Source organism: Pipistrellus kuhlii, unplaced genomic scaffold (assembly GCF_014108245.1).
Source record: "Pipistrellus kuhlii isolate mPipKuh1 unplaced genomic scaffold, mPipKuh1.p scaffold_m20_p_8, whole genome shotgun sequence".
NCBI classification, from domain to species: Eukaryota; Metazoa; Chordata; class Mammalia; order Chiroptera; family Vespertilionidae; genus Pipistrellus; species Pipistrellus kuhlii.
The window spans coordinates 25183812-25198152 of NW_023425584.1; the positions used below are offsets into that span (position 1 = coordinate 25183812).

Genomic DNA, 14341 nt, shown 5'->3' on the forward strand with positions numbered 1-14341 from the left:
AACAGGACCCCATTCACTGCAGACAACAGGGACAGCAGTTTTATTGACATCTCGATGACACAGGAGCCTGCAGGAGATGCTGGACTCCAAGGAAGCTCTTTCCTGGGTCTCCTGCTTAATCACTGTCAGAGGCATAAGGGGTGGTTTATTCTCCAATCAAAACTGCTGAGAGTCTCCAATCAGATGCTCTAGGTTTTGGAGGTGCCTAGTCTGTTTGGATTCCAAGGAGATAGCTAGTATGAGAATAGTTTTTGTTATGAAAGAAAAAAAAAAAACACCAAAAAAACAACAACAACAACCAAATCCTGAATACATGTATATCCATGGAATTGGCCCAAAATCACCCTCATCCCTAACCCTGACACAGGATGCCTCATTGAGGAAAAGCAAGTGAGATATAAGAATACTGACAAAGCACCTCCTCTGCTCCACTTTCCACAAGCCCCAACACACACACACACACACACACACACACACACACACACACCCCAATCAGGCTCTGCAATTACTTCTTCAGGGAAGTCCTGGGTACATATTTTAATTTGCTTTCACCTAGACAGATACTAGATGCATACAGGACAGGTAATATATGCTGCCCTGTCTCCTGACATCTGGAATGGCATCAATCTCTGCCCTCCTCCTTTTTCTGACTGTGGGTAACAAGCTCCAAGTGCTGAGGCAGAGAGGCTCCTCTCCAATCCACATGCTTCCTTCCAGGCTCCTAGGCCACGAGCTCTCTTCTATGACCCTTCTCTAGAGGCCCATAGTCTCTAGCAGTGCTTGACCTGAATATGTTTCTCCAGATTAGGCAATGACCTTCTCAACTGCAAAGTGACCGCCTCTGTGAAAATAAACGTTTCAAATTCTTTTGGGATCTGGGCCAAGTTCCTCTGAAAATATTTGTCATTAAAGATGCTTGCTGTTGCTGGGACAGGCTTTCACTTCTAGTTTACTAGAATCAGAATGGCTGAGGGCAACAGTTGCTGCAGCTGCAAAACTCAAAGGGATTAAAAGTTATCACTACTCTTCTGCTCTTGATCCAGGTCATAAGTAGGTGCTTCTTGTCCAAGCACCATCAGAAAGGAGCTCCAAACCCACCGATCCCAACAATTCAAATAATCTTTCCTATAGAATGAAGTGTGGAGTTCTACCTTCCTCTTCCTCTTCCCCTTCCCCACAAAGCTCTCACACAGGTAGCCTTTCATCTTTGAATTAAGTCAAGTGGCAGAGTTGGTGACCCCTTTTCCTTTGCCCTTTGTGACACTAGGATCCTCCCTGGAGAAACCTGAATTTCCTTTTTGAGGAGAGGCTTAAAAATTCAGGTGCACAGCATGGTGTGCAGAGAAAGCTGAAGGAAGGGTAACTCAGAATCTTTGCTGTCCCGTGCAACACTCTTAAACAAAAGAAGGATAGGGTGTACCATTTTTCTAAGACATACTCAAAAGTTGTTTCTCATGATGCAGTTTTCAGGGGCCAGCCTGTGCTGCTCCAGTGGTACATTAGAGGGATCAATGATAACTGAAGTAACTGTAATGAGTCTCCATTTCCCGACCCTGCTTTAGCAGCTTCTCTGCATCTGTGGGATTTGAAGGGAACTGCAGACTAAGGGAACAGTTCCTGCTGCCCTTCTCTGCTCAGTCCAGCAGTATGCAGCTGAGGGCACACAGGATTGAATTTTCAAGAGGCACATGATCTCTGTTTTGAACCACTATTAGAGAAGAAATTGATTTATTGTGCATCATGGCCTAAGCCCGGATTGTATTATGCCAGGGCTACCAATTCTGGAAGAGTTGATGCAGGGAAAAATGAGCAAGGTGCATGAACTACAGGGTGGAGAAAAAAATTACCTCATAATCTATATATTAAACAGAAATGTTTAAATTCAGAAAAACCAGAAAGTCCTCACTCTAGTTGTTTATCTCCATGACCATTAAAAATTGAAGGTGTAGCCAAAACTGATTTGGCTCAGTGGATAGAGCGCCAGTCTGTGGACTGAGGCGTCCTAGGCTCGATTCCGGTCATGGGCATGTACATTGGTTGCAGGCACATCCTCGGTGGAGGGTGTGCAGGAGGCAGCTGGTCAATGTTTCTCTCTCATCAATGTTTCTAGCTCTCTATCCTTTTCTCTCCTCTCTGTAAAAAAAAAAAATGAATAAAGTATATTTTAAAAAATTGAAGGTGTAGTGTTCTTCTAAGAAGGAGATGCAGAAAGTTGTGGGTAGATAGCTTAAGTGCAGACTTAAGCTTCATGGCTTCTCCTAGGCAGAGTACTCTAATTCTCCTTGCACAACATCTTGCTCTTGCTCTCTGCAGGCCAAGTCAGAATACACAAAGTAAGCTACAGAGAGAACTCCAACAGACAAGGTGAGCTCCACACCCCACATAGTAAAAGGGCATAGTTAAAGGACTCAACTTTCCTCGAAGCTGTGAGGTGCAAGGTGAGAGGGAGGATACTAGCAGGAGGGAGCTGCCCCACCCACAGAGACTGCTGATCTCATTTCTTTTCCTAATAAGGATATGCACACACCTCCCAGGACTATCATTGCCATGGCAACAGAAATTGAGGGTGAGCGGGTTAGTGGAACAGCGAGTGAGCGAGCGTGATTTCCAAGTTCTCAAACAAGGCCTGAGGCTGCACTTGCTCACGAGGTGGAAAAATTCACGTTGGCAGTTCTAAATGGATTCCAAAATATTAAGGCTCATGACTTCTTACTGGGGAAGAGTCAGAGATGGAGTTTTCGTGGAGGCCCTCGGTGGGGAGTTGATTTTCTCAGAGGGCAAGGAATCTCTAAGACAATTAAGAGCCTGAACCCTCCTTTAAAAGTAGGACACATAAACTCTGTCCATTTTCCACAGAGCAAAGAGACGTGGTAAACCAGGGCAACAACATCCCCCAAGGACACAAAAAAGATAGGCACTTTCAAAAAATATTTTGTATGATAGAGCTTTCCATAGAAGTGACTCAGTACAACTCAGACCTACATTCTGAAGCTGAAGGATACATCTATACCTTGACAAGACATTGATATAGCTACCATTTACTAGGCTCTGTAATGTGTGTGTATTATCACATTTAATTCTTGCAACAACCCTATACAGCAGACAAGGTTATTATCTCATTTTACAGAAGAAACTGGGAATCAAAAAAGTAAAGCAATGGTCCCAGGGACATACAACTGCTGAGTGGCAGAACTAGAATCCAAAGGAGAGTTTCTCTGACCCACAGCCTGAGCTCTTAGTGATTCTCTCTCTGATAGGGAAAAAGGCTTCCTGCTTCTTGCAAGAATCTGAAGCTGATGCTTCCCTGCATAGTTTCTGAGCCTCCAAAGATAGTAGACAACTTTGAGGATATTTACTCTTGACTCTCTAGAGCAGTTTTTAAACTTTAGGGCCCATTGTATCTCATGGAGGGCTTGTTAAAATAGATGGTTGGGCCCCACCATCTGGTTCAGTAGGTATTGTTAGAGATGCTGCTCTGGGAACCATCCTTTGAGAACCACTGCCTAGTCCCTCTCTAAACTAAGGTTCTCTAACTAAGCCTCCCTGCCTTAGTCGCCTCCCCTACCTCACTAATCATCAAGATCCAGTCCTGGATCCCCTGGGGTGTTGCTTGACAACCTATAAAGTTATCTTTGGCAGTGCTGTGTGTTTGGAATTCCCTAAGCTCTTTTGAAAATAGTGAATAGCTCCCACTCCAAAAACAATTTATTTTGCCCTAGGTAAGTCCTGAGCTCCCATGAAATGTAGAAAAAGGAGCCTGGATGAACCAGGGGGAGATGGCAAAGTAGGTTGGCACCCTGAAGCCAGACCAGCTCTCGAAGGCAGGGGCAGTTTTGTTCGTGTGTGTGTTTTTTACAACTTCTTGGGACTTCCTCTAGGAACTAGTCACAAGACTTCATTAAAACTTCTTCAGAGCATTCACATTAAGAAAGTTAGAGTTGTAAACATGAATGGCTGGCCCTTTAATGCCCCTCTCCTCAAAAACACATTCCTCCTCTTGGAGAAGAGACTGTGGCTAAATGCCCTGCACTCCCTATTTAGCCATTTCTTTCTCTGCTCAGTCTCACAGGAATCTGAGTAGAAAGTAAGAAGCTGGAGGGCCAGGTCTGCTTATACAGAGAGCCTGGAGAAAGGGGCCAGGAATCAGGAATAATGGAAGTAATGCTTGAGTTGTTTATCTTGCAGGAAACATCACCTGGTGTTGTCCCCATTGATCCCTGCAGAGCAGGGCCTTTGTGGACTGTGTACATAAATGAACAGTTTAGAGACAAAGCAAAACAATTCATCAATGGAAGAAAAACAACTGCAAGAAACACATGTGAATGGGGATCCCAGCACAGCAGGTCTCTCTCAATTAATGCCATGACTGCAGCTGTTGTGGGCGCCATGAGAAGGTGCTGATTCATGAGGTCTCAGACACCAGAGTAAGGAGATTCAGGAACCAGGAGAAAGCCTTTTGGAAGCAGCTGCATCTTCAACAGGAAACACTGAAGGACAACAGAAGCACTGAAAGGCAGGCTGTACTAGAAACAACCAAGCTTTTTGAAGCATTTTCCTTTTCTTTGGGCAGAATTAATAAATCCCTCTTTCATCCCCACTAGGGTGGCTAGGGATGAATGGACTGTATAGATGTCGGGATGACCCAAAAACTACAGAATGTCTGTTTCTGGGCCTAGAAATGGGAACTATTGAATTCTGGTTACCAGGCTATCAGCCAAGTCCAGCCACATCATATATTGCTCAAAAGTATCTTAGAAAAAAAGAAGTAAAAAGATTAGACATCTATTAATATTATCTGTCAAGCACTATAGTCAGCTCTTTTTTCTTACCATGGCAACTCGATAAGATAGGTGTTATTTTTATACCCAATTTATAGGATAGGTTATTAGGAAAACATGAATTTAAGCAATTTGCTTATGCTCACCCAGCAAGTCAGTTTGGAATTGTGGTGCAGTTCAGATCTGACACCACATCATAATCTTAATCTTTATGCCATATTCCCTCCAAACAGTAAAGAACGTATTTTGAGCCCTAAAACCTAAGAGTACCAAAGGACAAAGCAGAAGGTAGAGGAATATATCTTTAACTTCAGATCTTTGGGATGTAGAGATGTTGAAAAATATGGTTTATGTCACTCAGGGAGTAGCTAGAAGATGTAAGCTCTGTCCAGATTAGTCCATGAGGACTGTGACTCATGAGTCAGCAGCCAAGCACAGTCCTGGAGAAAAGGGATTACACAAGAGGGATTGGGACAGTAGGAAAGGGGAGAAATGGAAACTCCTTCCCTATCTCCTGGCAACAAGATGGGTTCCTAACATTCTTTTGAATCTGAAGGAGAGATCGAGCCATATGCAAATGAAATCATCAGTACACAGTCCCTATTTCACATTTGCCTAGGAATATATATCAACCAGCATCATCAATGAAAGAGGGAATGTATTCAAAGTTAGTTCTTGGCTCACCAGACTGACCTATGAGAACAAGAAAAGCCCTGACATGAAGGTAGCAGGGCATGACTTCGTGTGGCTGCTTTGATTGGGCAGTTCTCACCTTTCCAGAGGCCTCCCCATCCTGCAACACTTGGCAGTCTGAACCCACCTGCTCATCCATCACTTCTTCACTCCATCATTGGCATTGGGGCTACAGATTTGACAATGAATGTTCTTCTCTTGCCATCTGGCAATATTAGCTCCCTAATGAATTGCTTTAACTTGTACATTTGTTTTTTTGACAAATGTGACTTTTAGTTAAATTATGCAACATTCATAAATAGCAAATGCTGGCTGATTAGAATCAATGAAAGTCCTTAGAGTTGCCAGCAAAAATGGGCCTTTAGCTGCACATGTCACTTAGATAGCTTAATCATTTGAAAGGCATCTGAGTATTTTTGGAAAGTACTTTTTACACACAAACTTATGTCATCTATTATGTATGTGAGTATGTACTTGAATTTGGGTACATTTTTGCAAGCCAGCGTGTTCTGAATATAAGTGCTAGATACACTTAACTATGAAGCAAAACACATTTGGGTTTGACTCTACTTCTGACACATGAACCTGGGTATGTTTCTTAACCTCTCTGTGTTTCTGGTTTCTCATATATGAAATCAACATACTAAATCCCCTGCAAGATTGTCATGACAAATAACTGAAATCACATGTAATGTGCTTGGCACTGAGTCTAGGTATATATGGCTCAATAATTTATTAACTAATCATCATCATGATTTTCTATTCATAGAGGATTATAGAAGACACCATTTGCGATCTCCATAACCCTTCCTTTCTGAAAACTGCCACAGGGATGAGCCTCCAAAGCCAACTTTCTGTTATATAACACTGCTTTAGTGATTGGGTAAGAATAAGGAAGCTAAGAAAATGTGACTTGATTCAACCTTGCAGGTCCTTTTTCTTGAAAATTTGAATTAGGAATTTGTCTCCATTGGCCCTCTGAACTAAAAAACTACGAGGCAGTCATGTTTGGCAACATGCATGTTAAGGCAGTAAAGGTCAGTCTACAGAAGGATGTAGTTGCGCAGAAAGAAGCAGATCTGACTTTGATTTTAAGTCAGAGAGTGATGCCTTGGTTCTTATAACTTTCTACTTCCATGAAAAACCCCATTCTATCTATCTATCTATCTATCTATCTACCTACCTACCTACCTACCTACCTATCATCTCCCTTTTGCTCACTATTTTGACTGGGTTTCCATTGTCTTCAACCAAAAGGTCTTTGCTCCCAGTGTCATTTTTGCTCATGAGGCCACCAAATTTCTGTGAAACTCAGAGAAGCTAAACATTTGAAAGTTACCTGATTATTTTAGAAAATCACTCTCACACACATACATACACACACACACACACACACACACACACACACACACACACACCATACACGCATTTTATGGTTATCAAAATAACCATCTATGGAAGGAAGTCATACATGTAAGGAAAAGAAAGAATAAATAGAGAGCCATTAACAATCGTGGTCTTACAAAAACAGGTTATGTAATCGCTTTCCAGAACTCAAGCAAGAAGGGAGGGACACTGGGTCTTTACCTGGTGTTGCACTGGATACTGTTGGCCATTGCTGATCAGCCCCTCCTGGACCAGCCCGTAGAATGCCAGCCTCCTCCAGGTGCACAGAGCTGAGTAAACACATAGACCCAAATAACAATTAGACCATAAATGCCTTTCCAAATCTCATTCCTCCCTCAGAAAGTACTTATACATCTCTGGAGGCAGGGCTGCAGCTAACACATTCTACTCATGCTCGAACAGAAGCAATTACTGCTGAGCAGTCACCTTGCAGAAACTGCAAAAGCATTGCTGACTTACTGCCTGCTATATTTAGGCAATAAGCATGTTTTACTTTTATGGCAATTTTGGTCTTCATTAATGCCATGGTCTTCATTTAATCTAACTGGAAACCCATCAGAGGGCTAATGCTGTCTTAACATCTTAATGCTGAAGCAGATGAGGAGAGCTTGTTCTCAAAAGCACCCAAGCCTCTCTTGCTGGTTCTCTTGTTTCTGGATTCTCTATAGCAAAGAGGAAAACACACAAAAATTATTTGCTGATAACTGTCATATTGTTCCAGTTTGGCTACCCAAGTAATTATTTTTTTTGAATGAATTCCTTCCCCCCCCCCTTCTTTTAAAAAATATATGTTTATTGATTTCAGAGAGGAAGGGAGAGGAAGAAGAGAGATAGAAACATATAAACATCAATGATGAGAATCATTGATTGGCTGCCTCCTAAATGCTCCCAACTGGGGATTGTGCCCACAACCCAGGCATGTGCCCTTTACTGAAATGTAACCTGGAACCCTTTAGTCCGCAGGCTGACGCTCTCTCCACTGAGCCAAACCAGCTAGGACTACCCAATTAATTATTAACCTTATATTCTATTTTACCCTTTCTGTATCTTTTGAAAAAATATTTTTGTTAATTTTAGAGAGGAAGGGAAAGGAAAGAGAAATAGAAACATTAATAATGAGAGAGAATCATTGATTGTCTGGCTCCTCCATGCCCCCTACTGGGGATGGAGCCTAGCAACCAAGATATGTGCCCTGCCCAGGAATTGAACCATGATCTCCTAGTTCATGGGTCGATGCTCAACCACTGAGCCAGTCCAACTGGGCTCTTTTTGTATCATTCATTCATAGACCACCCAACCTACATTTAGGGACTAGAGGAAGGGTAACACCACCACTCATGGATCCCAGTTCAGAAGAGATCAATTCAGCCTTAAATATGGCAGGAAGTGAGACATGAACTGGGAGACTATTAGAAGCAAGCAGAGATAGAACACAAACTGGTCAAGAGTGGAGAGAACATTGTAGTCATTTGTGTATATCTAATGCTAGCACATATTAGACTACCAAATATTTGTAGGATGAAGAAAGAAAGGAACAAGTGGGGCCCTGAGGGTAAAGAAAATCTTCACCAATATTAGAGGACTCTTTTAAACTAGACATTCATTAATTTTGCACATTAAGTTGCTAAAATAAAACTTACACTACTGTTTGAAGGGGTTATATGAGGCAACAGAACAGGTGAACTTAAATTATTGTGAGAGAAGGGCATCAATTAATTTAATATTCTCTTACTCTTTGGGAAATCAATTATTAGGCTCTCACCTGTTGCTATTATTCCCTTCATCTACAACTTAGAATATTCTCTTTTTTCCAAATATTAATATCCTTCAGGTATTCCTGGATTTAAATTATACGGGTTCAATCAGATTCATTCTGAAGATGTAACTACCCTAGAACCAGCTCGGCTCAAAGCAGACTTTTCAAAGTAATAGTAACATGATGCCTGAGGCTGGAAAGGCCAAGCCAAGCACATGCATAACTCTAATATATGGTTAATATGCTATATTGTGAGTAAAAAATTACATTTAGCTTTATTTAATTTTCATCCTACTTAAATCCATATCTTAATTGAAACCTGAATAGGAGCATGTTTGACTTTTTTTTTTCATTTAAAAATGGGATAAGGGTTTGATATGTTTTAGTATTTTAATTTAAATTTTACTTTCTTTTTTTTTTTTTTTTTTTTTATACAGAGAGGAAGGGAGAGAGATAGAGATGCCTCTTGCACACCCCCTACTGGGGATATGCCTGCAACCAAGGTACATGTCCTTGACCAGAATCAAACCCGGGACCCTTCAGTCCCCAAGCCGACGCTCTATCCATTGAGCCAAACCGGTCCCAGCTAAATTTTACTTTTAAAGTGTATGTTATCACTTTGGTACTTTTCAAGTAAAGCACTAACTCAATAGGGAAAGAGTTAGTATGGTAAACCATGCCTTTTCCTATTGCATAGCTCCAACACAATAGCTCAGATGCAGGCAAAAGCATAGCTGGTCTCTAACAAACACAAAAAAATCCTTCTGATATCTACTTTATGGCCTCTGCATAAATGTTTTGGGCCTAAAATTATGACCCAGGTTCCAATGTAACATCTCACCAAGTCAACTACCAATGTTCAGCTCTTCACTCATTGCTTCTCATTCAGAAATAGCAGCCAGTATAATGATTTCTGCTCAATCTGTAATGTTATGTTTAAGAATATATTAATTTTTTTAATTTAATGCATTTTAATAGACTAAAATTAATTTTTCATTAACTCAACATACTTTGTATGCTCTGTCTTCAACAATTGATATAGGCTTGGTGAAGTTGCCCAGAGCCCAGCCAGCATGGCTCAGTGTTTCAGCATTGACCTATGAACCAGGAGGTCACGGTTCGATTCCTGGTTAGAGCACATGCCTGGGTTTCGGGTTCGATCCCCAGAGTGGGGCGTGTAGGAGGCAGCCAATCAACGATTCTCATCATTGGTGTTTCTATTTCTCTTTATCCCCCATCCTCTCTGAAATAAACTTTAAAAAAAAAACAAAACAGAAAAAAAACAAACAGTTGCTCAGCCATAGTTGGTTTGGCTTAGTGGAGAGAGTGTCAGCCTGGGGACCCAAGGGTCCTAGGTTCAATCCAGTCAAGGGAATGTACCTCGGTTGCAGGCTTGACTCCTGACCCTGGTCCGGGGCTAGTACAGGAGGCAACCAATCCATATGTCTCTCACAATGATGTTTCTCTCTGTCTCTTCCCTTTCCTTCCACTCTCTCTAAAAATTGATGGGAAAATATCCTATGGTGAGGAATAACAAAATAAATAAATAAGGCTCCATGGCCTCAAAAACAAACAAACAAACAAACACACACACACACACACACACACACACACACACACAACACACACACACACACACACACACACACACCAACACACACACACACACACACACACAAAAATCAGTTGCCCAGCCCAGCCAGGTGTGGCTCAGTGGTTGAGCACTGACCCAAGAATCAAGAGGTCATTTGTTCACCCTAACTGGTTTGGCTCAATGGATAGAGCATTGGCCTGCTGACTGAAAGGTCCCAGGTTCGATTCCAGTCAAGGGCATGTACCTTGGTTGCAGGCACATCCCCAGAGGAGGCAGCTGATGGATATTTCTCTTCATCAATGTTTTTAACTCTCTTTCCCTCTCTCTTCCTCTCTGTAAAAAAAACAATAAAATATATTTTTTTAAAAACAACACAAAAAACAAAAACAAAAAAGAGGTCACTGGTTCGATTCCAGGTCAGGGCATCTGCCCAGGTTGTAGGCTTAATCCTCAGTGTGGGGCATGCAGGAGGCAGCCGATCAATGAATGATTCTCTCTCATCATTGATGTTTCTATCTCTCTCTCCCTATCCTTTTCCCTGTGAAATCAATAATATATATATATATATATATATATATATATATATATATATATATATATATATGTTTTCTTTTAAACAACAACAGTTGCCCAGATATTCTGAGGGCCTTAAGTTTGAAGTTTATTTTTTCTTTAAAGCAAAATATCTTTGGTAGTAGTGATCACTAGTTTCTTGGCCCTCCCCATTTGGTTTCCAAAGACGCTCACAAATATCATTTCTTTGGCCCCATGGCATAGATACTACATCAGTTCTGGTAATAATGGTTGTTAATCAATTACTGTCAAAGAGACAAAATAGAGAAAGCAAAATTATATTTAATCTGAGTCTCAGAGTAATACTATTACTCTAGATTAATATAAAGTAAGCTAGATTTGGTCTCCAGATATTTAATAAAGGCCCTTCACATGGCTCATCCTCGGAAGAGCCCAAGCCACGGATGGCCATAAGATAGCAACAAGATGGAAAAGATAAAAAGACTCTATCTAATAGGGGTGAACATGAGCAAGAATAATCATCAATTATTGTGGCTGACAGGCCATAACTATCAATGTGTGATAGCAAATCAAGGTAGACAACATGTACATATATATTACACAAAGTACTCAAGTCCAAACATATCAGTATTATTACAAGTTTTAAAAACAGGATAGAGCCCTGGCTGGGTGACTTATGGTTGGAGTGTCATCCTGTACAACAAAAGGTTGTGGGTTTGATTGCCAGTCAGAGTACATACCCAGGTTGCAGGTTCAATCCGCAGTTGGAGTACATACGGGAGGCAACTAATCAATGTTTCTCTCTTACATTGATGTTTTTTTTTCTCTCTCTCTCCCTCTCCCTCTCCCTTCCTCTATCTCTAAAGATAAAATAAAATAAAAACCACACACACACACACACACACACACACACACAACAGATCCTCAGGTGAGGATTTAAAAAAAGAAGAAGAAGAAGAAGTAAAAGAAGGAAAAGGAGACCGAAAGTATAGATAGAGAAGGGATAAAGGAGTTGGAATGATTTCCTCATAGAAATTCTAATGAGAGAATGCATACAGCAGCCTGTCTGCAATTTTACAGGAGGCATTTGCCAGCACTTGAGAGGCATTTGGCACTGACCACTTCCAATGTTTCAAGGAATAGACACAGAGAAAAATAATTGCATTCTCCTGGCAGAGTGTCTAAAGCTTCCTAGTTTTGACAGCTGCTTCCGGAGACAGAGTTTATCTGAGCCATACAAAGTTCAAGGTACCTCTGGGTAAAGGAAGGAGAAAAATACATACCTGTGCATTCCTGCTCTCAGGGAGGCAGAGTAACGCCAGTCAGGATTGGGCTGTCGTGGCTGAAAAATCACAGAGGGAGTTTTTGTTAATATAACCAAACAGTGTTATCTCCCGGTGATGATGTTCATTGATTAGTTGTTTCTTAAATATTTCCATGCATCTAAAAAAATAAAAGTACTGAAGGAGCCATTTCATGTGTCACATTAAGATGATATCCATATATATAACAGTTCAGGAGAAAATTAGATTATCTCGTCAGGGTCCCTGCACAGGCTAAATATCACAGAAAATCAGATTTAACGATGCTGTGAGGACCAGCTTTGGCTCCACCTCACTAAAAACAGGTCTGTATTCTTGAAGCAGCACTTGGGAAGGGCCATCTGTTTTGAGACAGGAAAAGCTTTTGTTACTTTTGCCCTAAACCTCCCATTAGGGGCACATCCCCAGTTTGGCGTTTGAGCTGAATCAGGGCACATGACTACACAGGATCTGCTGGTCTGGCTGGACTGCAGAGCACTGCAATCCGCTGCTGGGTCTGTAAACTGCAGCATGTTTGATCTAGCACGACATGCCCCATCATAATGCCAGCAACTGGTAACTAACTGCCTCTGCTGCAGATTGAAGAGGAAAACAAACCACAGTGCAGTTTGACCTTGTTTTGCTACATAATCCTTTCCATAAAATTCTCTGCTTCTCTGAGTCCTTTACCTCCTCACTCAGCTGCTGTTCCCTACGCTCTAACTGTTTCACAGGGAGTAGCTGACATGTAAAAAGATGGCTCATTCTGCACCACCAAAGTGTTGGAAAGATCTGCTGCCATGTGTCCACAAGCTGTCAATCCAAAGTGGAGGAGACAAAGAGGAAGACATGGGCACATAAATACTGTTTTGGGAATTATGTGCTGAATAGAAGCTACTCAGGAATCAGTGGGTACAAAAATCAATGATCATCACCATAGTGTCAATTCGCAAAAGTTTTATATGAAAAACCCGTGATAGATGTTCCTCTCAAAGTGGCCCTGTCACGAAATACTGAGTTCTATTTGAGTGAAAAGATGAGAGACAGAGATTGTATTTTATATTTTCCTCTGGATTATAATGATCATATTTAGTAGACACAAAGCCACAGTAATACCAATAAACTATTTCAAAATGCCAATAATTCTTGTTCCTATCATTCTTATAGTTCATTCACAGGATGCACAGATTTCATAACCACACTTCTTCCCAACATCTAGAGAAGTGATTAGCAGCTCAACTTCCAGAAAGACTTTGATATGGCTAAATGGTATTCAAAGATTCAGCAAAAGTCAAGACCCAGGAAAAGCTACAGCTTTATGTCTCCATGCATTAACGGTCCTCTCTGGTCCTTTCCAATCTATTGGCAACATATGAATATGCAAGCTTCATCTTCGTTTTTTATTTTAAGTTTACAAAATGCTATGGATGGTCCATATATAGTAGCATAAAACCGCCTACCGACAAAAGAAGAGGGTTCCCATTTATACCAGTGGTGTTAGAAAGAACAGAAGAGAAGCTATTTGCAAATCCTTTTATAAACTTGAAAATAGGACTGAAATACTTTTTATTAATCAGATCATCACCATCTTTGACCTTACTGTCAGCAGCCTTAGCATCAGCTTGTCAGTTGTGAGAACCTTCCTTCAAGAAAGATTTGGACATCTGTTGAATTAATGTTGCCAATTTTTCAATGATTGGGTAACATTCATGATGAAAATTGCTGCAGCTTGATATTTAGAATGAAATCACCAGCCTCATTTTGCTGAATGGCAAAGTTCTAGCAGGACTGACCAGGAAATTCAGTTCATCACACAAACACACTTCCTCAGCAACATTTAATTTGTCATGCTGCTATTTTCTAGAATAGACCATCAGCAGCCAAGATGCTTCTGAACTTCATTTGCCAGAATCATAGTTATGATGGCAGTAAGATCAGGCAGGGAAAAGGTAAGGAAGAAAGCAATAAATGTTTGAAGTATCCACACTAGGCAATGGGATAAGCACTTTTATGTATCATTGCATTTATCCTAACACATTCTTTGTTACACAACATATTTTATAAAGATGATTTATCTGTTTTATTCATAAACCAAAAGTATTCTGAAATATGCATAATACAGAGCTATGTCCTTAAAGCCTAGCAGGATTCAGGTATTTTTAAGTTTTTTTAAAATGTTTTTGAGTAAATAAACTATCATGTAACAATACTGTACTTAAATTATAAAAATGAGAAATATGTTTTAGAGAGATTAAGTTACTTGCCTAATTGATGGATT

The 14341-nt window shown here is 40.7% G+C and overlaps 1 protein-coding gene across 7 annotated transcripts in view; it reads right to left on the minus strand.

Annotated features, from left to right (window-relative positions):
- Window positions 1–14341, minus strand: part of LOC118711012 (protocadherin alpha-C2) — a 109352-nt gene that overhangs the window by 11053 nt on the left and 83958 nt on the right. For all 7 annotated transcript variants that reach the window (XM_036423896.2, XM_036423901.2, XM_036423892.2 and 4 more), the window contains exons 2-3: window positions 12046–12104; window positions 7059–7147 (exon numbers count right to left, since the gene is read on the minus strand). In XM_036423896.2, the coding sequence (XP_036279789.1) occupies window positions 7059–7147; window positions 12046–12104 (148 nt within the window). The remainder of the gene's footprint in view (window positions 1–7058; window positions 7148–12045; window positions 12105–14341) is intronic.